The sequence below is a fragment of the Tenrec ecaudatus genome, chromosome 14 (genome assembly GCF_050624435.1).
Source record: "Tenrec ecaudatus isolate mTenEca1 chromosome 14, mTenEca1.hap1, whole genome shotgun sequence".
NCBI lineage: Eukaryota > Metazoa > Chordata > Mammalia > Afrosoricida > Tenrecidae > Tenrec > Tenrec ecaudatus.
In genome coordinates, this window is record NC_134543.1 from 41,982,794 (window position 1) to 42,010,636 (window position 27,843).

The 27,843-nt window shown below is 40.3% G+C and overlaps 1 protein-coding gene across 1 annotated transcript in view; it reads left to right on the forward strand.

Annotated features, from left to right (window-relative positions):
- KCNH5 (potassium voltage-gated channel subfamily H member 5) overlaps nt 1-27,843 on the forward strand; it is a 359,954-nt gene that overhangs the window by 71,690 nt on the left and 260,421 nt on the right. Inside the window, exons 5-6 of the mRNA XM_075531693.1 lie at nt 15,937-16,052; nt 23,551-23,943. Of these exons, the coding sequence (XP_075387808.1) occupies nt 15,937-16,052; nt 23,551-23,943 (509 nt within the window). The remainder of the gene's footprint in view (nt 1-15,936; nt 16,053-23,550; nt 23,944-27,843) is intronic.

Below are 27,843 nucleotides of genomic sequence, written 5' to 3' on the forward strand. Positions count from 1 at the left end.
ATTGTGAAAAGGAATACCATAAAACATGTCTTTCCTGTGACTAACTTTGTAGAGAAAAAGCTTATTTTAAATAGACTTGTATTTTGAGACTTGTCTACACCTTTCAAATGCATAATAGATGACAGCAAAAAGCACTTCACAATGCAATCATCAATGGCGCATATAAGCTATTTTCAGTTATTGATGGGAGCTATAAATTTAAAATTAAAACTTCAATAGAAATAAAATATTTATGCATTAAATAATAATTCTATTATACTGATAAAGTTAGTAATGTAGGAAGGTATGTTTTAGAAATGTGGTATAATAATATAAATTTATTTCCTGAATGCATGAGTAAAGGAAGCAATGGAGCTTTGGGGAAATAGGAGATGAGATTTCATGATAATGTCAAAGTGATTTGGGTCTAGGGGACTAATCCTGTATACTGCAGACTGCTTTTTATTTAGCTTCCAGTACTAACGTTATTTAATGTGAGCCTTTTTGTCACTCTTATAGAATGAGTTCATTTTCCTAGCTTTACTTTTATTGTTTCTTTTTTCTAACACAAAATACTGATAATGCACACGATGATGAGACACTATTCTAGGTCTCCAGACAAAAAGTCCCTTCCCTCACATCTCATGCAAAGGTACACATGTGAGGAAAAGAACATGCATAAAGTGTAATATAGGTCAGCACGTATGTATATGTAGGTTTAGTATGTGTAAATATATATAGTTTTCTTCAGATTGCTTTCATGTTTTCAGCAAAGTAGAAAGTAAATATGGCCACCCCATGACTGTAAGAGCGGTGACAGCAGATGTCTGAGGAAAGAGAAGTACGTGTGGCGTGCTGGCTGAGGGATGTGGAGCAGTAAGTGGACATGGGAAATATGGCAGGGTTGCTGGGCAGCACAAAGGCCCACTTGTTGCTCTCTCATCCATTGCCAGTAAAGCGATTACCGACCCAGAGTGATCCGAGAAGGCAGAGTACGATACCACCCCCCCTTTAGGTTTTTGAAACTGTACATCTTTACAGGAATCTATGCCTATCTTTCTCTCATGGAGCACAAGGTGGGTTCAAAAGGCTGACCTTGTGATTAGAGGCCAACGTGTACCTTGCTCTGCCACCAGGACTGGCTGTGAATTTCACTAATATCTGTAAACCTGGTGGTGTGTGTTACTCCATCTGTGCTTAGATGAAGGGGCATAGATGCAAAAGTAGTTGGAAAGTTGGGTTTAACGTGAGTTGGGATGTGATCAGATGAGTAAAACAGATTAATCAAGAAACTGTAGGATCTGAGAAGGACCAGGGAGTTTAAGGTATTTGCAAAGGATTACATTTAGGATATTTGCAAAAATATAAAGAAATAATTAGAGAGTTCAAGTTCTGCATAGGTATAAGACAGAGCTCTCGGGATTCGAAGTAGGCAGATAGTTATACAAAATGGAAAACTCAGGATATAAGTTAAAAGGAAGGGCTTTTAGCTTTCTTCATATGAGAAGGGACCAGTGATAAGAGCAAGGGTCATAGTTCTGTGTGAACTGACAATTTGTATTGACAGTCCCTTTCAGTTTGTATTGGTATTTTACCAAGAAAATTAGGCACAGAGTTGAAAGAGCTGGATGAATTGCCTAATTCTGAATTTTATTTTAGAATCCTACCTAGAATAATAGCTGTAACATATAATGTCCACTAGCTAATTTGAGTGTAATTATTCCTCATAATGAATTCTATCATCATCAGAATTTCATTCTGAATTATTATTTTTTGCCTTTAATCTGAATGGAACTGGGTGATGTCAATAGTGCCTTTGAGCTGTACCATAATGGATTATAGCAAAAGACATTGAAATGGGAGGATACCCGCTTTGATAGAGTAATTGATATGCACCAGAAACTTTGTGTTCATTAATGCTCTATTCCTAGAATTGTGAAAATTGGTATTATAACCTCCATTTACTCTGGAAGATTTCATGCTCAGAGTCTGGCTGACTTCAAGCCTTGTCTTTTCTTCATTGGACCATGTTGCCTCGTGTGTTCCTTTGACAACTTATTGTTGAGGTTTTTGGCTATTGTAATCCCCTACTCTCTTTTCTCACTACAGAAACTAAGTGCAAGTTATGGGCACTTTGATTTTGATACAATTCTTCAGTTTTGAACCAGAGATCAAAAGTCTTATGCTCCTAATATTGAGATCTTGGAACTGTTGTGTAGGTAATCAGTCAGTGATACTTGATACATCACTTACAACAATACAAAGGGGAAGATTACAGCTAAGAAAGCCATTCCGTTGATGGGCTATATGTGTTCCGAAAGAGATAGCAAAAATAAGTGCCCGTGTATATGTATAATATTTTCAAACTGACTCCAAAACTGCCAAGATATTTACAGTGTAAAATATCCTATGCCAACTAGTTATGACATCTTAGCACCAATAATTGAGATAAAATAAAACAAAAACCCAAACACACACATACACACACACACAGCCCCCCAAAACACCGCCACACCCTATCAACTGAGCATGAAAATAGCAGCAACCTTTCCTTTGTGGGAAGCCAATGGTTTAATTTAGAGAGGAAATGACAAACGGAATATGAATAATTATACTTTACAGCCCCTTTGGCCAAGAGTATAATTGCTTATCTAAGCCTTTTTCTTATAGATCAGCATCTTGTGTTTCAGTCCAGTAGATTGATTTAACTGCTTCTGTAGCTTCCTGTTAGTCCCAAGATTATGCAGTCCCCAACAAGGATGTTAATTATAACCCAATAGAGCTAAATCAATGTTTTATTAAAAAGGAGTTGGCATCGTAGGCTTTCAGGAGAACAAATGTTTTCATAATGCCGCGGACAGCCTCGAGAGCTAGTTTTAGCCTCTTCGTATTCAGCTGTCTGTTCACATTACCTCGTATCGACCACATCTAAGTAACATCAGTGAACTGTGCTGAATAATCAGTCATTCAGTTGGATTTCTGTAAAGGTGAGATCAGTAAATGTATCTCTGGGAAAAGTTAGAACTGCTGAATGTGTCTTTTTCTTGTGACCTAGACAGTGTGACTGCTCAACTTCTTCAAAGTTTGACTGTACAGTGGGTGTTGGCAAGTTAATAACACAGGCAATTCTAAAGGAATAAGGAAATTCACCATGGCATTGTAGTAATACTGAAATTCCCCAAACCACTATATATTTATTAAGGAAAGACATTATATAGCAAAGTGTGGTGACGAAATCAGATGGTGCCCAATATTTAAAAAAAATAGCATCTAGATTCTTAAAGACTGGTCTTAAAACAAGCAATAATCAAAGTGAGGTGATAGTTAAATCCACACAGAAGAAGCACACTAACCAGTGTGATCCAAGGATTGTAAATAATAAGATCCAAGACTGGAGGAGGGAGCAAAACTGGACCTTAAATTCTGAGTCCCTGGTTTGCTAAAGGCTATGGATGACAGTGAACTCCTCAAATCCAGTGACAACATTCCTCTGACCATTGACCATATGCGTAGCCTTCCTATCAGATAGAATGCATTGGAAAGTGGATTAAGACTGATACAGTTCAGTTAAAATTTAACACTTTATAATTTTTTTCCCTTTCGACCTATCTTAAATTTGTCTTAGTGTTTGTTATTTTTGGCTTTCTTTTTGATTGAGGTATTTCTGTTTTATTTTATAATTGTTGTTGGAGGATTTGTATGTTTTTCTTGATATGAAATCCAAGGAGGTAACTCTATAGAGATAGTAGCTATATTGTTAATTTCTTGGGGTTGTGGTGGAGGAGATTGGAAGGAGGTGGGGAGCTAATAATAATGAGTACAAGAATGAAGAAAATTGACTGTGGTGGTGACTATAAAACTTAAGATATACGTTTGAACCATTCAAATATATGATATGGGAATTATATGTCCATAAAACTAAAAAAGTTAAATTATATTAAATTGGAAAAGGAAAGCCCATGTAGGGTCAGGAAGGAGCAAATCGCTATTTCTCTGAGATGGTAGAGCTGGAGACAAGAACCAGCTGCTCTTGCTGGTAGGTCTAGAGGGGTGAGAAGATAAGTTGAAGAGTATGCCCTTGGTGAACTCTGATTTGTCAATGAAATGGGGGGCAAACTAATCTCATGAGAGTAGGGAGAAAGGCAGTTAGAGTGGTTTGGGGAAAGGTACTAACTGGTAGAACCAGCCCCAGGCCCCCCCCCCCCCCCCGGAAGCTCTAACAGAGTGCAGATCCTTGAGCAGCTCTGAGAGCGTGTCTTTGAGGGCTTGCTGTTGATGTAAATGTGATATTAAACATTCTTGACAGTACTGGTTCTCCAGCTTCCAGGCCACTTTAATATCAAAATTCCTTAGTGGTTCCTCAGTTTGACAATTGTTTCTAGCGTTGATTTCTTTGAGATAGAAAAATCATTGCCGTATCTTTCTCCTATATTTTTCTTTTCTGGTTCAACCCTCACTCACTCCCCAGCATCATGTTTCTTTTTTCTGTTGCAGCTTTCAAATTCTCCTTTGATGGACAGAATTAAAATAATAAATCCAGTACTCGCTCCCCAATCTATACTTCCACCCATTTCCTGCCCAAAGCCCTTCTTTCATTGGAGAGACGAATCAGGCTAACACTTGATAAGAATCGAGTGTATTTCTTTATATTTATTTATTTATTTTAAACATTTTATTAGGGGCTCATACAACTCTTATCACAGTCCACACGTATACATACATCAATTGTATAAAGCACATCCGCACATTCCCTGCCCCAATCACTCTCAAAGCATTTGTTCTCCACTTAAGCCCTTTGCATCAGGTCCTCTTTTTTTAATTTATTTATATTTAAATGTTACCAACATACTACTGATATCTTGTAAATGTAGTCATTTACTCATTCATTCATTCATTCTGTAAAAATGTATCTCGTGCCCACTGTATGTCAGTTGTTGTACCAGACAGCCAGGAATATAAAGAATATAATCTTCCCTCTAAAAACCGTACCAGGTAATGAGGGTTTAAGGGTAATAGACTATGTGGAAACACATTTAGAATGAAGAGTTCATTTTGTTGTTTACTCAGTTTCTTTCTGTTATTGAATCAATGATAGTCCTGTTTTTACCCATGGTGAAAATGCACATGTTTTGTTTTTCATTTTTAATTAATGTCTCCTTTTAGGAACATAAAATAAGTTAAAGAAAAGGGATAGAATACTCCTTAGTTATTTTACTTCATGTATAAAACAAGTTACATAAGACATATTTCAACAAATTTTATTTTAATATTAGGTTAGGAACTACAGTTCCTCCTTAAGCAACTGCATCATATATTCATGGTGCTTGAAACAGAAAATCAGAGGTTTATCAGCTTTTACTGTCATATTTCTACTAGCTTACATATTTGCTTCCCCCATGAGTGGTATGAAAGCACAGGTGCCACTTGATGATTTTTAATTTCATTCCCTGAAAAAGAGGAAGACCCGTGTCCAGACAAATTGACAGTGTATGCAACAATGGATGTAGAGGTACCAAGAAGTGGAAGAATGGGGCAGAACCACGTGGTGTTGCCTTTGGTGGGTGTGTTGGACAGGGTTCTCTAGAGAGACAAAACCAGATCACTAGTAATTATATATTAAATATATTTATAAAGATAGATATATAACACAAGAAATGAACCATTAAATTATATACAGATAGATAATACAAGAAATTAACAGTTAAATTATAAAGCAGTGAGACACTAGCAGTCCTTTAAGTCTTGAGAGCCGCCAGTCGCCAGTCCCTTTCTGTAGAGAGAGCTGGGCTATATCTACCCAGGCAGCAAACAGTAAGGCAGGTCACCAACTGTCGGTTCCCTGCTCCAGAGACGAGCATTCCAATCATGTGGGTTAAAGGGACCTTAACTTACAGCGACACAGTCCACAGCTAGGCATCCCACAGGTAGTGTACCCCTTTGAATTGAGACACAGTACAAGCAAGGTGAGGCTCACCGAGCCATTTATCTCCCTGCCCTTCAAATAATCCTACTTGTGTTTATCGGCCAGGCTGGCACAACAAACTATCTCAACATGGTGTTGCCTTTGGGTGGGATTAGGGTCTCTCTGAGTCAGAACCTACTTCAATGCACCTAACAAGAACAGCAGCACTGTTTCACGTGGTCTTGCCGTTGTTCCTTCAGTAGCTCCTTTCACATTTCCCCAGTTAGACTGGGTAAAAATTATAGAAAAAATATCAATATTGAATGAGACCATTACTTTTAAAAGTCAAGAAAAGGTTTTCACACACAGAAACATTCTTTGGTGGTTACCAGGAGTAGGTGGGGGGAAAGGTACATCACTAATTAGAGTGTAGAGACATATTAACTTTGTAGAAGGGAAAAGCAACAAATAAATAAATAAAAAGAAAAATATACCACAATAACAATAAACTATCTACTTACTCTCACATTTTTTTTATAAGCCTCATTGCACATAGGGAATTAAAATAGTTTTTTTTGAATGGAAAGACAGAATAGGGAGGAAGTCGGGAGAACGTGATCCAAGGAAAGGGACACTGCAAGTTCCTCAACAAGGAAGGACAAGGACAGTAAGTGCTGCAGCTCATGCAGTCCTGCAACGGCAGGACTTCCATGTGTGTGCGCTCGGCCAGGTGGACTAGAGAAACACACCCAGCGACACTCAGATATGTGTCAGAAAGAGCTTGATATCAAGAGAACTTCCCAGCCCAGTCCAACTCAAATCGAAAAGTCTGAAACTTGTCCATAAGTCCCTCTTCAGAGTGATGCGGCCCCATGCAGTGATGCGGAATGCAGGAAAACCACAGGCCGGTGGGTGCAAAGTTGTATGGATTCAAAGTTGGTGAAAAATATCACAGAGCTCCAGAAGCTCCTATGGTGACTACCAAGCAGGATCAAGAGCGAGTGAGAGAGAGAGAGAGAGAAAGAGAGAGAGAGAGAGACTGGCCTCCCTTGGTTGCACCTCCAAATGAGGTCATCACGCTGCAACTTGATTGACAGGCTAAACTTCACCCCTATACTTTTCTATATCTTCAAGTTGACATGAAATAATGTAATTACTACAGTTTGTTAGTAGATGTAAAGGTAAATATGTGTAATAAATAGGTGAGGGAGATCAGCATACCTACAAATGTATGGTAGTAGATATTTCCACATGTATATTTACAAAAATACACATATACTCATGTCTACATATAGTAGGGTATATAGGGACTTAATTATAGAAACTAATTAGACTTGAGACTATACCACTGGATTTGAAAGTTAAGGACCATGGTGTTGGGGGCCATCTAGAACTACTGACAAAATGTAGTTCATAAGGCTAATGTTCTATATCCTTATTTGGTAAAATCTCTGGGCTCTTGAAGGCTTATGAGTTGCCACATAAGAAGTAATCATGTGTCTCTTCCAACCTGGAGCAAAGGATAACCAAGCAAAATGAAGACTCAGGAGAATAATTATTCCAAAGGACTAATGGCTCACTGTCCCACAGGCTCCTCTATCCTTAGACTAGAAGAATTAGATAGTGCCCAAATACCACTAGAAATAATGCCAAACAAAACTACAATAGAAGACCACAGTCTTTTTTTTAACATTTTATTAGGGGTTTATACAACACAACTCTTATCACAATCCATACATATACATACATCAATTGTATAAAGCACATCTGTATATTCTTTGCCCTCATCATTTTCAAAGCATTTGCTCTCCACTTAAGCCCTTTGCATCAAGTCCTCTTTTCCCCCCTCCCTCCCTGCTCCCCCTCCCTCGTGCGCCCTTGATAATTTATAAATTATTATTTTGTCATATCTTGCCCTATCCGGCGTCTCCCTTCACCCCCTTTTCTGTTGTCCGTCCCCCAGGGAGGAGGTCACATGTAGATCCTTGTAATCGGTTCCCTCTTTCCAACGCACCCTCCCTCTGCTCTCCCAGTATCACCCCTGAAGACCACAGTCTTAAAGGCTGGAAGGCAAACAAGTGGCCATCTAGCTCAGAAGCAACAAAACCCACATGGAAGAAGCACACCAGCCTGTGCGATCACGAGGGGTAGAAGGGATCAGGTATCAGGCATCATCAGAACAATAAATCATGTCATTGTGAATGAGGTGGGGGGAGTGCAGAATGGAGACCCAAAGCCCATCTGTAGGCAATTGGACATCCCCTTATGGAAGGGTCGTGGGAAGGAGACAAGCCAGTCAGGGTGCAATGTAGTAACGATGAAACATACAATGTTCCTCTAGTTCCTAAATGCTTCCTCTTCACCCCTCTCCCCCACTATCATGATCCCAATTCTACCTTACAAATCTGGCTAGACCAGAAGATGAACACTGGTACAGGTAGGAACTGGAAACACAGGGAACCCAGGGTGGATGGTCCCTTGAGAACCAGTGGTGTGATTGGTAATACTGGGAAGGTAGAGGGAGGGTGAGTTGGAAAGAGGGAACCGATTACAAGGATCTACATGAGACGCAGGATAGGGCAAGATAATGACAAAATAATAACATAAATTATCAAGGGTTCCTGAGGGAGGGGGGAGGGGGGAGGGAGAGGGAAAATGAGGAGCTGATGCCAGGGGCTTAAGTGGAGAGCAAATGTTTTGGGAATGATGGCAATGAATGTACAAATGTGCTTTACATAATTGATGTATGTATGCATTGTGATAAGAGTTGTATGAGCCCCTAATAAAATGATTAAACAAAAGAAAGAAGATCACAGTTGGAAAGAGTAAAAAAAATATAGAACAAAATTTAAAACAAAAGACAAACCAAACAACCAGATTTACTGATCTAAAAAAGACTAGAGGAATTGTTGAGACTTTCACTTTGAGATAATCTTATAACTTGAAACTGAAGACTCTCAGAGGCCACCTTTAACCAGTTAACAAATGAGAGTATAAAACAAACAATAAGACCTGTGAATAATGCACTCCTTAAAATGTTCAACTATATGAAACATTTGACCAAATCCACAGATGAGAAGACAGGAGGGACAGGGAAACCACGCAAATGGAAATAGGGAAGTCGGAGGAATTTGGGGAAAATGCCGACATGTGACAGAGATTGCAGCCAATGTCACGGAATGATTTGGGTATGAACTTTTGATTGAAAAACTAATCTGCTTCTAAACTTTGACCTAAAGCATAATAATTTATTAAAATAAAACAGAATGATTACCCTTTTAATCCAATAGTCAGCCTACATTCCACATTACCTAATTAAGAAATATAAACTTGAGTAAGGAGAAGACATTTCTAGATTTATTCAATGTAATTAAAGTACTCAGTTGATGTAGGAAAGGGATATAATCACCAGGCTCTATTTTAAGATACCAGTTGTCAACAAAATTACTGTCATATTACGATACTGTCACAACTTTTACCCCAATAAACCCAAACAAAAACAAAACCTTATGATAATAAAACAAAATTAAATTTTTATTTCAGTCTTAAAATTTTGAAACACATTTTCCCCCTTTATGCCAAGACCTATACCAGCTACTGAATCAGGAGAGTTATGCAATAGTTTAACGAGACTCTTCTTTCTGAGAGGGCTCATTGTACAACTAGACAGAGGGAAAATTGACCAGTCACCTCATTATAATCCCATACATCCTACGTGCATGTTCCCTCCCGGCCTCTCCGAAAGAAGACCCAACTGTGAGCACATCTTTTCAACCCTGAGATCCCTAGGTGGAAATGCAGCAATAGAGAGCTGACAGCAAAGATAGTGGCTCTGATAGAATGACACAGAGTAGTGGGCCCCCAGCCCCCAGAACAGGTAAAACTGTGTGCCCAGGCAGGAAGGTGACTTGCAGAGTGAGCTTTCATCCCTCGGGCATTTATCAACACTAAAGGAGTTTTTTAACATTTTTCTGGAGCGGAGTAGAGACCAAAGGACCACGTGTCTGTGAAGCTGAGGACTGGAGAGAGGTGTATTCACAGGCTTGGCTGAAGACAAAAGAACTACATTCTTAACATTTCTGATCCTGAATTGTAACCTCTTAACTTCCTGAATAAACTCCCATAATTGTGAATATTCTTTTTGTGAATTCTTCATAGTCATTGCAATGAATTATTGAACACAGCAGAGAACTAGAGCGCCATGGGGGGGGGGAGGGTAGGTTAGTGTTAGATTGGGGTAAAGAAGGGTAGAGGATGTGGGCGTGGCTAACATCAGCTTCATAGAAATGGGCATTAGGCTGATGTGGACTTGGATTCGCTTCACCTTTTGTGTAGCCAGCGGAGGTCTGATGCTGCCTCTGCCATTTTACAGTTAGTGCCATGTAACTTATGTGTCCTGTGCTGTGAGTGTGCCGAGGAGGACCCTCTCTCATAGGTCAATCAGAGCATTCTCCAGCAGAAGGTGATATTTCAGCTGAGTCTAGAGGGACCAGGAAGTGTAAGCCAGACATAGTGTAAGGAAAAGGCATTTGAGGCTGATGGAATGTAAGAACACAGAAGCAGCATCAGGTTGTCATAAATTCCTGGCAGATTTAGCTCCAGTTTTGTATTTATTCTTGTAGTTTGCTACTAGTTTTAGTTGGATTGCAATATAAAGTATGTATAATGTGGTGATAGGAGGTGGGTAGGAAATAAAGCTTTGGGGCAATGTATCAATGTTTGTCCAATTGAAGTGGTTCAATGTGATCGTGGTTATGGCAGGAAGCTGTAAACGAGTTTGAAAATAAGGAGGGGCATGATCAGGCTTGTACTTTCCGAAGAACAGTGGCAGCAATGTGAAGAGGTGCTGTCAGAAGAATCTGAGACTATGTTCTAGAGAATGTCACCACCTAACTCAGATGAAAGGTGATACTGTCTGAGATGGTACGACCGGGGCAAGGAATTCAATCTGAGAGCTATTGCTACGTTATAATTTGTAAGGCTAGGATATGATAAGATTGCATGTGTGTAAATAGTGAAAATGGAAAATAAGTGTCAATTTTCTGGTCTAGAAACCTGGAAAAATCTTATAGTACTCACTTAGACCAGAGATGTGCTCAAGATACCTAGGTGGCTGGATGGGGAGACTGGGGACCGATGGTAGTGAAATAAATTATGTTTGGAAATGTCACGTTATAGATGCCTGTACTTCCTCTTTGTTGGGTGACCAATGACTAACTAAACACATGCCTTACACTCAGAAGAAAAGCCTAGATTGGTAATATAGATTGTTTATTGGTCCTTTATACAATGTTGCCTTTCATTTCTGCCATTTGTTTTTTTCATCAGCTCATTTTACAGGGTTAAGATTGGGGTTGACACAATTCTAAATGTCTAACACTTATGTTTACTTATTTCATCTAATAGGATATAATCTATTAATGAGTGAGAAATAAGGCCTTCTATCAATTGATGCCAATTTGCTTCCCTTTTCCAGTTCAATTATTGCATATTTGCTGATTTGTAGAGGGTGCTGATTTGGTAGGGCAATGTGAACATAGATTAAGCCGGAATTTGTATTAATATAATAGTAAAGTACAATACCTCTCACATACACTGTATAGTTGGAAAGAAAGTTTTTATCTGCCCTTAGTTTTTACTTCACCATTTTTCCCATTGTTTGAAATTTCACCATTATCTCAAGTGTCATTCTTTTGACCCATCAGAATTTTTCATTTTTTAAAAGATAATTTTACTGGGGGCTCTTGCAGCTCCTATAACAATCCATACATCAATTTTAAGCATATTTATACACATGTTGCCATCATTATTTTCTAAACATTTGCGTTCTATTTGAGCCCTTGGTATCAGCTCTTCTTTTTATCCCCTTCCCCACTGTCATGACCCCTTGATAAATTATAAATTATTATTAATTTCATATCTCACACTAGCTGCTGTCTCCCTCCCCCCACAGTTTCTCCCCTTCTCCTCTCCCCACCTTCTCCCTACATTCCTGGTATCGCTACTCCCATTTCTGTTCCTGAGGGATTTATCTGACCTGGATTCTGTGTGTCCTGAGCTTTTATCTATATCTGTGTACATGCTCCGGTCCAGCCTGCAGTGAAAGGCAGGGTGGAGGTCAAGATAGTGGGGGGGGGGGAGGGGGGAGGCTAAGGAAGCCTCAAGGAACCAGAGGAAATTGTGTGTTTCATTGGGGCTATACTTCACTCTGGTTGACTCACCCTTTCCTGTGACCCTTCTGTGAGGGGATGTCACATTGCCTAAAGATGGGTTTTATGTCTCTGCTCTGACCCCCCTCATTCTCAAAACTATGTTTTTGTTTGTTTGTTTTGAGTTTTCTGATGCCTGTTACCTGATCACATTGACACCTCATGATCCCACAGGCTGGTGTGATTCTCCCATGTGGGCTTGTTGCTTCTCTGTTAGATGGCCTCTTGTTTAAGTTCAAGCTTTTAAGACTCTAGATGCTGTATCTTTTGATATCCAGGCACCAACAGCATTCTTTACATTTGCTTGTACACTCATTTTGCTTTCAATCGATCGTGCTGGGAGGGTGAGCATCACAGAATGCCTGGATGTTAGAACAAATGTTCTTGCATTGAGGGAGGGCTTGAGTGGAGGTCCAAAGTCCATCAATTCCTCAATGGATTGCCATCTAAATTTATGTACCCATGCCAAGACCTCTATTGTTATGAATTACTATATTTTCATAAGTGTTCACCTATGTTTGCACTTCAATCCATAGCTTTGCTTCCCAAATCTTTCCTCTGTTTCCTTTTACCCTCCTCCTTTCTCTCCATCATGATTGCCTTTCTTCTGCCTCTTTGTAATTCCTCTCAGCTAGATTGCTGTTTCTCAAACACCCCTAGGATCTCTAAGTCCTCCTCTTTGGTGATTTTAATTCCCTAGTTGCTCCCCTGTCTATGACATTATTTTCTCACTGCCCCCTCCCCCCGCCTTCTCCTCCCCCCAAGTTTCTCCAGAAGCATCGGTGGTCCTGCTGCTTACTCCCTGGGCTTGCTTCCCGTGCCTATCTTAAATAGGTAGGCAAACCAACAGTAACATAGACAATACAAAAAGAAAACAAATAATTGACTAAAAAGCAAAAAAAGAAGAAATAGAAAAAAATAATAACTAGCCAAAACCTCCCCCAAAAGCATAGATAATTCCAGGTCTGTTTGCCGACCTTTATGACTCTCTCCCCACTGGTCCTGAGGGGTTCTGGGAACTGCCCCTCCAAGCCTGAAGTCTGTTTTGGCTTTGTGACTTGGCGTTGCTCCCGTTGCTGATCTGTTATGTTCCCTTCTTGATCCACCCCCCTGTGGGCGGTTCAGAGTGGACTCACTCCTCACCACGTGTCCCCAGTATTGTCCTCTGTCACGGTAAGTTCCAGCAAGGGGTCATCATGTCTCGAGCTGTTGTCGGCCCTACAGGCCTCTCTGTGATTTAGCAGCTCCGTGCAGGGACATCGACCTTAGAGCCTGGGTTGCTGCTACAGGGTCTAGAACCTCACTCTCTCCTTTTTCTTCTTGGTTTGCTTCCTTGTGGACACGTGATGCCACCCCTCTCCCAAACCTGTAGCTTCAGTGTTCTCGGTAACACATCCTTCTAGGGAGGGAATCAGCTTGGCTCTGATTGGGGTTGGGCCTGTAGTCCACTCTGGTGGTTACATTGCCCTCATAATGTGGTGCAGCAAGGTGGGGTGTGCATGCACAATCCAATTCTTTGGAGACACAACCAATACTCTCCCCCTGGGCGGGTTAGTGCCCTGCTTCTCCATCATCCTCCCCCTTTCTCCCCCTTTTCTCCCTTCTCTTCCCCACTTTTCCCTTCTTTATGTTGGAATGACATGTATATCCTTGGGCTTGGCCTGTCCCCCACCTGACTGCCTGTACTCAACCTGTATGGTGTGAGATAAGCAATTTTTCTTCTATACCTACTGTGCTGATTACACTTCCCTCAGTGGACTCATATTGTACTTATCCTTCTGTGATTGGCTAACTTCACTTAGCATAGCTTCCTCCAACTCTTCCTGCAAGGCAATGTGCATCATGTGCTTATCAGTGCTGTTTAGTGATGCGTGGTGCTCCATTGTGTGTATGTGCCAGGGTTTTTGAATCCACTCCTCTATCAAAGGAGATTTAGGTTGTTTTCAAGGAATTTTTCATTTGTAAGGTTGCTTGGCAAATGCTCTAGTGGATAGTTGCTGCTAGGTGCCATCCCATTGGTTCCGACTCATAGTGACCCTGCACATGACGGAACAAAACACCACACAGCCTTGTGTCAATATCATAACGATTTTTAATGTTTGAGCCCATTGTTGTAGCCACTATGTTAATCTATCTTATCAAGGTTCTTTTTTTTTTTGTAGCCCCTCTACTCTACCAAGGATGCTGCCCTTCTCCAGGAACTGGTCTCTCCTGATAGCATTTCCAAAGTCTGTGAGAGAAGTTACACCATCCTTGCCTCTTAGGAGCATCCTGGCTGTACTGCTTCCAAGAAAAGTGTGTTTGTTCTTTTGGCAGTCCATGGTACTTTCATTATTTGTCTTCCATCATTCAGATGCATTGATTCTTCTTCAGTCTTCCTAATTCAGTGATCAACTTTCACGTGATATGAGGCAATTAAAAATACTATGGTGTGTGTCAGGTGCACCTTAGTCCTCAAAGTAATATCCTAGCTTTTCAATTCTTAAAGAGGTCTTGTGCCTCAGATTTACCCAAAGCACTGCACTGTTTGATCTCTTGACTGTTGCTTCCAGGAACATTGATTGTGGATCCAAACAAGGGGAATTCCTTGACACCTTCAATCTTCTCTGCTTCTATCTTGTTGATCCAGTTGTAAGGATTTTGACTGATTTTTACATCGAGTCATAATCTATGCTGAAGACTGAAATCCTTGTTTTTCATTAGCAAGTGCTACAAGCCTTTTTCACTTTCAAAATGCAAGGTTGTGAAGGGTATTTTCATAGAAATTATGAGAGATTAATTCTTCACAGAGTCTTCAATGGGATCAGAGTTTTAAAAGAAGCTCGGGGAAAGGAAAATTGAGACAGGAGAAAAATATGGCGACACTGTTCTCCTTTTTCATCACTCTCTGACATGTCCTTGAATAAATGATGTTAATAATAGCAATTGGAGGCCTCAGAAGATATTTCTTTCCCATTTCATTTGGACTCCTTTCCGTGAGAAGTTAATGCTATTTCAGAAAACAAGATTAAAGATTCTAGATATTCCTAAAGAGATTTTTAGAAATACAGCAATTGGTAATATTAAAAAGATAATAGTTTGCTATCTTATAAGGAAACTGGAGTTGTGTACTAAGACCCATTATATGTGAGCCAATGTAGCAGACCCAATTAGTTAAAAATTGTGATTTATTCTCTTATATGTACATAATAGTATACACACAAATATTAGTGTTATACCAGATGCTTTAACAAAATCCCAGCGTTTAGTGTTTTACCACAATCAAAGCAGATTCTTTACTCAAATAGTAGTCCAAGGTAGTTGCTTCCGGCTGCCATATAATAACATTCTTCCCTGTAGGGACTCGATGATTTTACCACCTTTAGGGCAAGCCAGGAAATAACATTTGATTTTGAAATTGCTTCTTAAGTGTTGGCCTGAAAGGGATGCATATTGCTTCTGATTACCTTCCATTGGCGAGAGTTATGACGTGAGCCTATGCAGAGGTAAGGAAGGCTGGGAAATGTAGTCCCTGGCTGGGTCTGCGGTCACTATTTCCCAGTGGCAAATGCATATAATGTAAAAGGGAGCGCTGACATTTGGGGACAGCTAGCTGCCTTGGCCAAAGGTGCTACACCTATGATAGTTTGAGCATGATACGAAGGTCATGCATAAAAGTTATCCTTATATTACAGCTACCCCTCAAATATATATTGATCCTTATATGGTATCAAATGCTTTAGATTTACCTTTTTCATGAATTCTGGATGGTATGCAATTTGTGAAAATCCTGTGGATCTTACAGAGAACCTTGGATTCCGTATTTATTTGTGTGAAAATCTGAGATTTTCCTTCCTTCTTTTTAAGGTTGGACAAAATTTGCCCGATTGACACGGGCTTTGACGAATAGCCGCAGTGTTCTGCAGCAGCTCACGCCCATGAATAAGACAGAGGTGGTCCACAAGCACTCAAGATTAGCTGAAGTAAGTGTGAGACTAACTTCTCTTCCCATATAGTGGTGGTACTTATATTCCCCCCCCCCAAAAGGATCAATGTAGCTATTTCTGGTTATTTTCTGATAAATATTTATTGGCTAACATTTTCCCTTGTAGAAATCCCAAATACTTCCTTTTAACTTCTTCTACTTTTATATGTGCAGAACGACGATGACTGTAGAGTCTGGTTTCCTTTGAGGGAGTGAGATAAGGAATGCATGCATTTATTCATTTCATGTAAACAGCAAACGATTACTGAGGGTATATATGATGTGATATTTATTCTGAGTGAATATTAAAAGAAAATGTTAAGAGTTAGTCAAACAAGGAGGGATGAAGGTCATTCCAACTAGGGAACCCAGCATGCACGAAGGCTCAAGTCAAGAGAACATAATGACCTGAGTATGACGTCATTGTGCTTAGAGTCAGGTGGGAAGAGAAAGGCATTGAATACCGTATAATGAGATGGTGATGGTTGGTGGGACACCCATCACAGCGTCTCAGATACTACAGAAATGACATGGCCATGCTTGTAATTAAGAAAAGTCTTTCCCAGAGAGTTTGATCCCAATTGAGACCTTAGTTAGTTTCAATTGTATTTTTTCCAGTATATTATTATAAGGAGGGGTCCTTAGATTTCACTAGAGTGCACAAAATAGTTAAGAACTCCTGCTTGACCTGGTGACTTTAGAGAATGAGTAAACAGGGGACCCAGTTAGGAAGTCCTTATACTAATATCGAGGATGATCGTGGCCTGGATTCTGTAGGTGCAATATCAGTTGATAGACAGCTTAAAATAACTGTGAAACAAGAAGGGCAAGTCAAGCAAGACTGTTTTGGGCTTGGGTAGTTGGCTAGATGCTGACAGCTCTTAGTAAAATCATACCTAGAGGAGGAAAAGAGAGTGATTTTTACTGTAATGGTCTTAGAGAACTGATAATGAGTCCACTTTTAGACATATTGGGTTTGAAGTTAAAATCAGTGGAGATGCCAAGAAGGTAGTGGGGTTTATGAACCTGGCACTCTGGGGGAGTATTTGGTTTTGAACTTTAGGCTTGGGCGTCATCCTCACAGACATTTTCACACAGAAACCCACCTTCGGTGGTTAACAGGGGTGGGAGGAGAAGGTAGCAGCCCTCCCTAATGAGAGGGTACACACATATTAACTTAAAGGGGGAGAAAGGCAGTGTAACATGGAGAGAGTAGGCACAAAATGATGCAGGCAGCAGAAGACACTGGGGAGGATTAGGAGTTAACAGGCAACAGAGGTAAAGAATATTGCAAACACAATCTTGCAATAACAATAGCAGCAATAGTCTGTGAGTGGATACAAAGGTATACATCCAAGGTGTATCGGTGTGTGAAGACAAATTGGACTACACACACACACACACACATACGTGCGGTTAATAGAAAATATGTTTGCATATGTATTGCACATGCTGCAAATATATCCACCAGCATAGCTGAGTCTACCGGGAACAAAATTGCAGTAATTCTTGGCAATAACCGAAGACCTTGAAGGAATGAGTTATTGGGTCTGGGAACTCAGGGCCACAGTCTCAAGGGACAGTAAGCTGAATTAGTACAACATGCTCCACAAAGAAAGTGATCTCTCGTCTGCTCTGCTGAGTCGTGACTGCCGTCTGATAAGGTACAGCTCTTGAACGCTCTTCATCCAGAATTAAGAAGAGTGCAGACAATCAGAGGTGCATGCAAACAATTCGTCCAAAAGACTAGTGGGCTATGTCAAACCCTGAGGCTGGAAGAAGAGATGGTGCTTGGCTGTACAACTGAGTGCTCCAAAGGGATCACAATCGAAGGCCCAGGATGGGATAGGAGAAAAATCTAGGGCACAATACAAAATCATGAAAACTCACTGGTTGGACAGAGAACCTGGGGAACCCCAGAGACTATGAACTCAACTCACTCTTCAAGCCTGGAGCTGAACTCACCCCCATGACTAAAATTTTCTTCTAAACAATGAACAGGCCCATTTGAGGCCCACTAATGCCAGAGGTACACATGCCTCAGCAGAACAATCACCACAGGAGTCCCAACAGGTGGCACCTGCCCAGGCAGAAAGGTCAGACGGCATGAAGGGGTTAAAAACAGGAATGATTTGGACAGAGTGCTGTGAACGTTGTGAGGATCGCAACCAGTGCCACAATATAAGATGTACTAGAATTGCTGATGAGAAACTAACTTTCTCTGTAGACCTTCAGACAAAGCTCCATGAAAGTTTAAGAAATAAAAATGCCAGAATTCTAATTTAGCTACAAAAGTTTGCTTAGTACTTGGGGGCTAGTGGCAAAATATTTGGAAGGAGTTTACCCAAGTGGGAAAAATAAAAGTAAACATGTAGATTCATTAATTTGCTCTATCCAAGAAAAGTGGGCAGACACACGGCTGGGTTGAAAATATTAAGTCTGCTGTGGAGAAAGCTTGGAAATAAAATATATTTCTTGAATCTGGAGGACTCTGTAGTTTTTCTTAGGCTATAGCAGTGGTTCTCAACGACCATAAAATTAATTCTGTTGCTACTTCATCACTGTCATTTTTGTACTGTTATGAATCGGGCGACCCCTGTGAAAGGGTCATTCTACCCCCAAAGGGGTCAGGATCCACAGGTTGAGATCACCTGAACTATAGAAACAGAGGGGCTTGTCATGACTTTCTTCTCTAAATAGAGCTATTAATAATATTTTAGAAATTACTATATTTAGAAAGTAACATATTTTCATGTATAGACATGGTTTTCGAAACAGAAGGCATTTAAATAACTAAATATTAACCCATAGTATATCAGTAAATATTAACAAGTAATAAGTATCCTGTTAGAGTTCCGGTCTGTAAATTCCACTACCTTGCAGGCATCTCAAATCTGACTTCTCAGCAGGCATTCAAACTCATTTTCATTGCCTCCAAACCTTCTCTTCTTGTCATTGTATTTATCACTTTATTAAGCAATATTACCAACCACCCAGTTATTCACGCTAAGAATATAGCAGTTGCTCCTGACTAACCCCTCTAGTTTCACACTCAACCACATGCACTCACTAGTTTTAAAGACGTGGTACACAATTCATCCCTGGTTTAAAGCAGGCAACTAGATACCACTTTCTTTTCTCAGCAGTGCCTTTTAGCAAGTGTGACTTGATTTTGAAGCTAGTCTCTTCTGCTCACGTTTTTCTGTAGTTCAAGCCCCGTTTTGAAGGCCGCAGTTCCTCTGGAGTCTGATCCCTGCAGAGGCTTTCCTGCTTTCTTTTTTCCCGGTGGAAATCCAGCAAGTTCTATTCCCCAGACAGTGCGGCTACAAGCAGGCTTTGCAGTGATCACAGGACAATATGGAAGCAATGATCTGTGAATACAGAAAGCTCCGCTTTGGATTTCTAACCAACTAAATCTTCAATGCTGGTCTATTTCTAGTCCTTTTTTTTTACTTCTTAGTTTTTATTTATTTGTTTTTAAAATCATTTTATTGGGGGCTTGTACAACTCATCACATTCCATCCATCCATTCATTGTGTGACACACATTTGTACATTTGTTACCATCATCATTCTCAAAACATTTGCTTTCTACTTGAGCCCTTGGTATCAGCTCCTCATTTTCCCCCTCCCTCCCTGCTCCCCTTTCCCTCATGAACCCTTGATAATTTATAAATTATTATTATTTTGTCATGTCTTGCACTGCCGAACATCTCCCTTCACCCAATTTTCTGTTGTCCTTCCCCCAGGCAGAGGGTTATATGTAGATCCTTGTAAACAGTTTCCCCTTTCTCCCTCACCTTACCCCCTCCCCCATGCCCCCCCAGTATCATTGCTCTCACCACTGGTCCTGAAGGGTTCATCTGTCCTGGATTCCCTGTGTTTCCAGTTCCTGTCTGTACCAGTGTACATCCTCTGGTCTAGCCGGATTTGTAAGGTAGAATTGGGATCATGATAGTGGGGCGGGCAGGGAGGAAGCATTTAAGAACTAGCAGAAAGTTGTATGTTTCATGGTTGCTACGCTGCACCCTGACTGGCTCGTCTGCTCCCCGCGACCCTTCTGTAAGGGGGTGTCCAGTGGCCTGCGGATGTAGAGGCTCCCTTTTTTTGTTACACAACTAGGCAAGAACAAGGTGGTGGGGATCATAGAGAAGAAGGCATCTCCACTCCCCCACTAAGTGCCTTTCTGATTGCTTTTCTCCATATCAGGTGGATTTTTTTTTAACCCTGGACAGCTCAATGTTTTAACTTTATTTTCTGGAGGAACTTGATTTTTTTCATCATTAATTCAAATATAATTTACATATCAGATGATTTAATAGATCAATCCTATTAAGAAGGATTGTGCAATCATCAATACAATCAATTTTAGAACACTTTCATCTTTTTCGTACTCATTATTGTTAACTCTCCATTACCCCTTAACCGCCCCTGTCAGACCTCTTGGAAATTATTATTGTTGTTTTTTTCTCATCTGATTTATTTTTCCGTGTCTCTTGATTACTGCCACTTTCTTCATCAGCCATCTGTAAGTCACAAACCTGTTTCAGATTTGAAATAGCTTTCAGATCATTGACACCAAGGTCCGTAAAAGTAACAAGGTTTTAATAGAGGTTTGTCTTTTAACAAGGTTTGTCTGTGCTTCTGCAGCATGTACCCCTTGATCGCTAAAGACTGCTCCAAGAGAAACACCTGTGAGCACAAGCCTAGCGTTCTTCCTATTACATTCAAAGCATCTTATCCTTTGCTCCACCAGGGAAGGGTGTCTGCTTTGTGAAACCTCAGGCTCTCCTACTTATCTCAGTTCAAACCGGAGTCATCCCAAGCGAGTTGTTTCCCTGCAGGCATTGCGTTAAGCTTCTGCATCTGTCTCCTTGAGCTCTCCTCTTTCCTACTGGCTGGAGATAAGTGGCGATTGTGGAAGTGGTGGGCGGGCAAAACTGTAGCTATTCGGCTTCCTCTAGCTTCCATATTGCCCCTAGGAAAGGACCAGATCGCTTAGCCCTCTGTCCCTCTTTTCCCTAGTCTGACACCATCCATTCCTCCCACAGCGCTCCTCTCCTGTGCTGCGTAGGAACGCTTGTTGCGGTGGCCACGCAGAACCCTCAGACTATGGTCACAACTGTGCTCTTGATTAAGGCAGTTAACACGACCACGAGGCAGGCTCAGCAAACTGTAAGCATGCAGCCAGTCATCCACGGCAACCCCTCTCCTCAGCCCACAACCGAGTCGTTCTCTGTCCTCAGCTTCTCAGCCACTTTGTCCCGTGGCCTCTGCCTCCAGGGACCAGGACACTCACGGTGGTCCTCTTACGTGTCAACGGGAATTTCTTCTAATATGCTAGTACTGAGCAGGTCACAGGAAAATAGCTAATTTTTTCAAACGGAGAAGCTCTTTTATGTAGAATTACCAGGATTTTAATGTAAAACATCAACATAGCTATTGTTGTACCAATGTAGTCATAACATATAATTTTTAAATATTGACTTTACTTTTATTGTTACTTTATTAATAGAGGAAGGGGCCCATGAAGGAAAGCATGTCCAGAAGTCACTTAAGCCATAATGCAGATTGAAATTTAGTCTTATTTTTTGTCTTAATTTTTTATGTTCTAACAGTCTGTAGGCATAGCTGGCTAGGCACTAACCTTAGAAATGAGAAGAATTTTCCTGTCATTCACAGTGCCATTCGAATGTGTTAAGGTGGGAGACAAAAGCCATGGCTTTATGATTCTGTGTATATGAAGGATACATTCCTGTTCAGAAAATTTGCTGCTACATAAGAGATGATCAAATGGGGAAAAATCAGTAGCCAGAACAGTGATAATATGGGTAAATGCATATAAATCTTCATGATTATGCATCTATGATAAGGTGATTTAAAGACAATGATTACAATACAAATCAAGAAGTATACTAGCAATGCATTATATATGTAGTTTTAACTTACTTAACTTAAAACTTTTGTTAAGAGGTTTTTCAGGACAATCCTCTCCCAAGCTTCAAAAGACCATTGTGTTGCTTTTTAGAATGTGCGATTCATGCTAATGGAAATTCTTGTTTGTGTCTACTCCTCCATTCAATCCTTCGATACATTCCTGATTTAATGTCCTAGAAGTTTGACTTCTAACTTCTTGGTTCCTGTCATCTCTAAGACACCGAGTAATTGTATAAATAAATGGGCAAAACAATTGGAAAACATTATTCAATTAATTCCCACTCACTCGGCCAACTCCTGAACACGCAGCTTTACTCAGCCTTAGGTCCATGGAAGCCATGGGAAAGAGAGCAAATTTTCACTATTTCCAAGTTCCTTCCCTGTGGGAGTTTGTGTTACTTTGACATTGAGCTGCTAACTTAAAGGCCAATGCAAGTTTGAATCCATGCAATGGGAGGAAGATGAGGCTGTTTGCTCCCATGATGACTTAGCGTCTCAGAACCATACATAAAGTTGCTGTGACTGATGGCCGTGGATTCCCTGCCACCCCAATCACGGACACCAGAGAATGACGACACAGCCTGCGCCAGCTTTGCCCAGCATTGTTCACACCTCTGCTCCTGTCACATCATTTCTGTTTTCCCTTCGTCTCTTAATTAGAGTCAGTCAAGGCAAGTCAAGGAGTCTAAGATCACACAACCTTCCACCAAAATTCTTGTTTTTATCAAAAAGATAAAGAGAAGTAAAATGAGTCTTTAGAACATATTTTTCACGGAAGAAAATGTGCATCCTATAAGGAAACACACCATTCTCTAAGTTCTGCTTTAAGGGAGAAAAGGAAGAAGCAGATGTCTACATTTACAACTTGCTATATCTCTGTGCCAGTCATCACGGCCCTTGCTGCATCCCACTGAACAACTAGATCACCAACAGTGGGGTCCGGGGTTCAGCAACATCTCCGGAAACAAGGTCATACTTCTGGAGGTGCTAAAATGTGTGAGAAATGAATTAGAGTGAGTCACCCAAATAGCTGTTGGCCCCTCGGGAAGAGAAGTGTGACAGCTGGAAGGTGTACCCAGGAGCAGACGTCGAGCAGTGCTGCGGGTCCACGTGGGTGGCTTGACGGAAGCCAGTGGACTCATAGGAGATTAGTCTGGTCGCACATTATGACATGGCATGGTGGTCTCTGACACATGTTGGTTCCACATAGGAGAAGAGCAAATCAAAGCCATGGAACACCACTGGCCTTGAAAGTAAGGGTCACAATAAATTGTCTGTGGGCTACTGGCCCGTTAGTTTGATCTAGGAGTCCTTGGTTGGTACAAAGTATTGTGCTTAATGGTTGGTGGTTTGACTCTACCCGGAGGTACTTCATAAGGAAAGCATAACTATCTCTTTCTGTAAAGGTCATGGAAACCCCTAGGAAACAGTTCTACTCTGTGGATAAAGGATCACTATGAGTCGGAATGACGAGACTAGTAGCAGCAACAAGAACTTTGATCTCGGTGCTGACTGATCCGAGCTGCCCCAGTCATTTATAAATGTATTTCTTTCTTTCAGGTGCTTCAGCTGGGCTCCGATATCCTTCCTCAGTATAAACAAGAAGCACCAAAGACGCCACCCCACATTATTTTACACTATTGTGCTTTTAAAACGACTTGGGATTGGGTGATTTTAATTCTTACCTTCTACACCGCCATCATGGTTCCTTACAATGTTTCCTTCAAAACGAAGCAGAACAACATAGCCTGGCTGGTGCTGGACAGTGTGGTGGACGTTATTTTTCTGGTTGATATTGTTTTAAATTTTCACACGACCTTCGTAGGGCCTGGTGGTGAGGTCATTTCTGACCCCAAGCTCATCAGGATGAACTATCTGAAAACTTGGTTTGTGATCGATCTGCTCTCTTGTTTACCTTATGACATCATCAATGCCTTTGAAAACGTGGATGAGGTAAGCATTTTTTCTTCCTATTTTTTTACTACTGTGAGACCTATGTTTCGAGACCATTAGAGTGAAGAGTGTATAGATTAACCAATTGCCATTTTAGCCAGTATTCCACCTTTCACCCAAGTTAACACTTGCCTTACTTTCAAATTTGATTACTTTGTGTCTATTTCCTTTTTTGATTTCCAAGAAAACTGTTAATAACTCAATCAAGGGCGAGGAGAAAAATGATGTATGTGGTTTGAGGGAACAGGGAAAAGCAGAAGCAGTCAATTACAGTTAAGAAACTGGATGATTGATTAAGCGATGACAAAATGAAGTGGATTTTAGTTGAAGATCTGTAGTATTTTAAAACTCCTTGTATCCATGAATCTTTCTGTCTCTTCTCTCTTCATGGGCAGGTAGCAGTGCTCAAATTCACTTAAAGATAAGAAAGCTTTGTGCAAGTCCAATTCTTGAATTTTCACAATTTTGTTTTGTTTCTTATAGCTTTTATTTCATTTTGGTACATTTTGGGTAGAGCAGCACCAGATGAGCTCTGCTGTCTGGACTAATTACAAGATCTCATTTAAAGATGTCTGTGTTGCTCGCAATACTTTCACCATGTGCACGCCTTAAAAAAACCTCTTCATCAAGAGTTTCTTAGCTTTTCATTTAATAAGGAATGATTTTCATGTTGTTAGAACCTAGAGATAATACAACACAATTTATAATCTCAACTAATAATATTTAAACAAGTCAATGTGGAAAGAATCTATTATTAAAATGTGTTCATAATGATAATATTACTAACTTAATTTCCCTGGTGACTCTAATGTGTTATTAGAGATTGATCAGGTGGAAAGTTCTCCATTATATTGTGGTTGTTGTTACTCTATGCATGTTGTGAGGTAGTTTAAAACTTTTCTTCGGTATTTTTCTCTCCATGGAATTCCTACATTCAATCAACTCCAATGTTGTTTTAATTTATTTTTTTGCCTTACTTTCCAAAATCTTAAGAGCGCGTCTTTTATTTTGAGACTGCATTGTTACTTTAAAATTATAGATGAAGAGGAATTGCAGTAATTGTTTTCTAATTATGAATTCCACCCGTCTCAAACTTTTAAGGCTACATTTCTTTCTTATTTATGGAGAGGATGGAAAGGAGTTAATGTTAAAATGTTAATCATCAGCTCTCTGGACAAGAAGCAATCTTTTAGTCATCATGACAGTGGTGGTGGGCCTTCTGTAGAATCCCTATATTTCATCTGGGAGACCCAGGTCTGGTCTTCAGCCAGTGCACACTGTGCAACTACGCTGGGTCAGTGTGGACTTCTGTGTACACTGATGCTGAGCATGCTCAGCAGAGCTTCCAAAGTAGGTTGGACTAGGAAGGAAGGTTTGGCGATTGAAATCAGGTAATTAAAATCCCATAGATGACTCACAGTCTGATCTCCAACTGATCACGGGGAGGGTCGTCTCAGGCAGCATTTCGTTCTTTGTCTTTGGGGTCACACTATATCAGGGGCCAACTCAGTGATCGCTTAGAACATGTTTTGTTTAACAGATAGATTAAGATATTCAGATTTCAGTGTTTAAAATTTGGGCATACATGCTTTAATAAAAATTAAATAGGTGCCTAATTCCTAGAAAATAAAATACACTGTGTTACATAAAAATAAATACATTAAAAATAACGCATAAAAATATTACAAGAAGCTTCCCTTCATTTATAATAGGGTACATGCCAATAATGTATCATTTTTCAGTCACCTCATTTTGATAATACACCAGGTTGGTAAGTACAGTGGCTGAAGAGGTGCCCTGCTAAGCTCTCCTTTCCACAGAACCTGGTGTGTGGAATGCAGTCAGTGTCACGCAGCGGTCAGCTTGGCATCTCTTCCAGCCCAGTGCTCAGTGATAACACAGTGACAACCTGAAGTTAGCCACAGTGGAGCATTTATTCCAGAGACACCAGTAAATGAAAGCTTTATCATTTGTTTTACTCTTTCACCAACAAAATTAACCACAATTGACTGATAACTGCCACGCTTTCTCCAAGCTCAGGATTAAGAGTCGTGGGATGCTATAATTGGTCCAGTTCTTCCCAAAGCAAGACTCCAGCCAGAAACTTTTGCTTTGAATATTTTCATTTACCCATCGTGGACACGGGGCTGCATTCTGAGATGGCATCCTATCCAGTTATTACCTCCATCTTGAATTGGAAGTTAGACTGGCAACAAAATTAATGTGAGAACACTCCCTCTTTTGCTCTGTCACTTGACCATTTCTAGACATTTATTTCTGCAAAACTCTTCTACATCTAATTTTGACTTGGTATATGCACCTTAAAGGACATGAAATGACAAAGATTGTAGGGAAAGGCAGTTCTGTACATTGCTGGGAGAGTATGACTTGTTATACGCTCTCCAAACGACAATTTGTCAACATCTAGTTTTATAAACTGATGGTGACTAACGTGGGCAGAACGGAATTTCTCCACAGGCTTTTCAGGAGTGTGCCCTTTTAGAAGCAGGCCACCCAGAATTTCTTCACATGTGTTCCAGAGTGGGTTCAACCCCCAATCTTTTGAATGGTAGTTGACTGCTACTGCTTAACTATTTATATCATCTAGGGGTACTATGAGTTTAGGTCACATGAAGTGCAACTTTCCCTCTTTTTTGTTGCTTAATTAATGAGTGGAGAACAGCTTTCACATTATTTAGGAGATTATTTGATTTGATGTTATTGAGTCACATAATTCTTTGCCTACTTACTGGGTTGTTTGTTTTCAAATGTAGGGCTTTGACTTCTAAATATGGAAGATGAGATTCATGTCATCTTTCTTTTTTGTCCTCATCATTTGCTTGCACTACTTTGATTCTGACAATCTCACAATATAGTTGTATGCTCCTTTGGGTTTGATCAATATTAAGTGCTTACATAGTATGATTACAAATATTCTATTTACATCTCTTTTTTCATATTAATTTTACTTTTCTGCATGTTGTTTCCTTAAGAGTTAAAAACCATCTTGCTTTGTCGGTTGTTTGGTTATCTATATAAAAAACCAATCCAAACGCCTGCCACTGAGTTGATTCCAATTCATAGAAACCCTAGAGGGCAAGGTAGAACTGTCCTTATGGGTTTCTGGACGTAAGTGTTATTATTTTTATTCATTTAATTGAGTACTCTTACAGCTCTTATCTCCATCCATCCACCTATCCATCCATCCATTGCGTCAAGCACATTTGTACATATGTTGCCATAATCATTTTCAAAACATTTGCTTTCAATTTGAGCCCTTGGTATTAGCTTATTTTCTCCCCTCCCCCACTCTTCCTCCCTCATGAACCCTTTATAATTTCTAAATTTTTTTCCACATCTGACACCAACAACTGTCTCCCTTCACCCACTTTTCTATTGTTCATCCCCTGGGAGTGTGTTATATGTCAATCATTGTGATCGGTTGCCCCTTTCTCCCCCCACCTTCCCCTTATACTCTTGGTATCACTACTTTCATTATTGGTCCTGAAGGGTTTATCTGTCCTGGATTTCCTGTGTTGCAAGCTCTTATCTGTACCAATGTACATGCTCTGGTCTAGCCTGATTTGTAAGGTAGAATAGGGGTCATGATTGTGTGGGTAGAAGAAGAAATAAAAACTTAAGAAAAGTTATATGTTTCATTGGTACTATACTATACATCGGCACCCTGACTGATTTATCTCTTCCTTGTTACCCTTCTGTAAGGGATGTCCAATTGTCTACAGATGGGCTTTGGGGTCTCCACTCTGCCCTCCTCCTCATTCACATCAATATGATTTTTTGTCTTGGGTCTTTGATGTCTGATACCTAATCCCATCGACACCTCATGATCACATAGACTAGTGTGCTTCTTCCATGTGGGCTTTGTTTATCTTCAAGCCT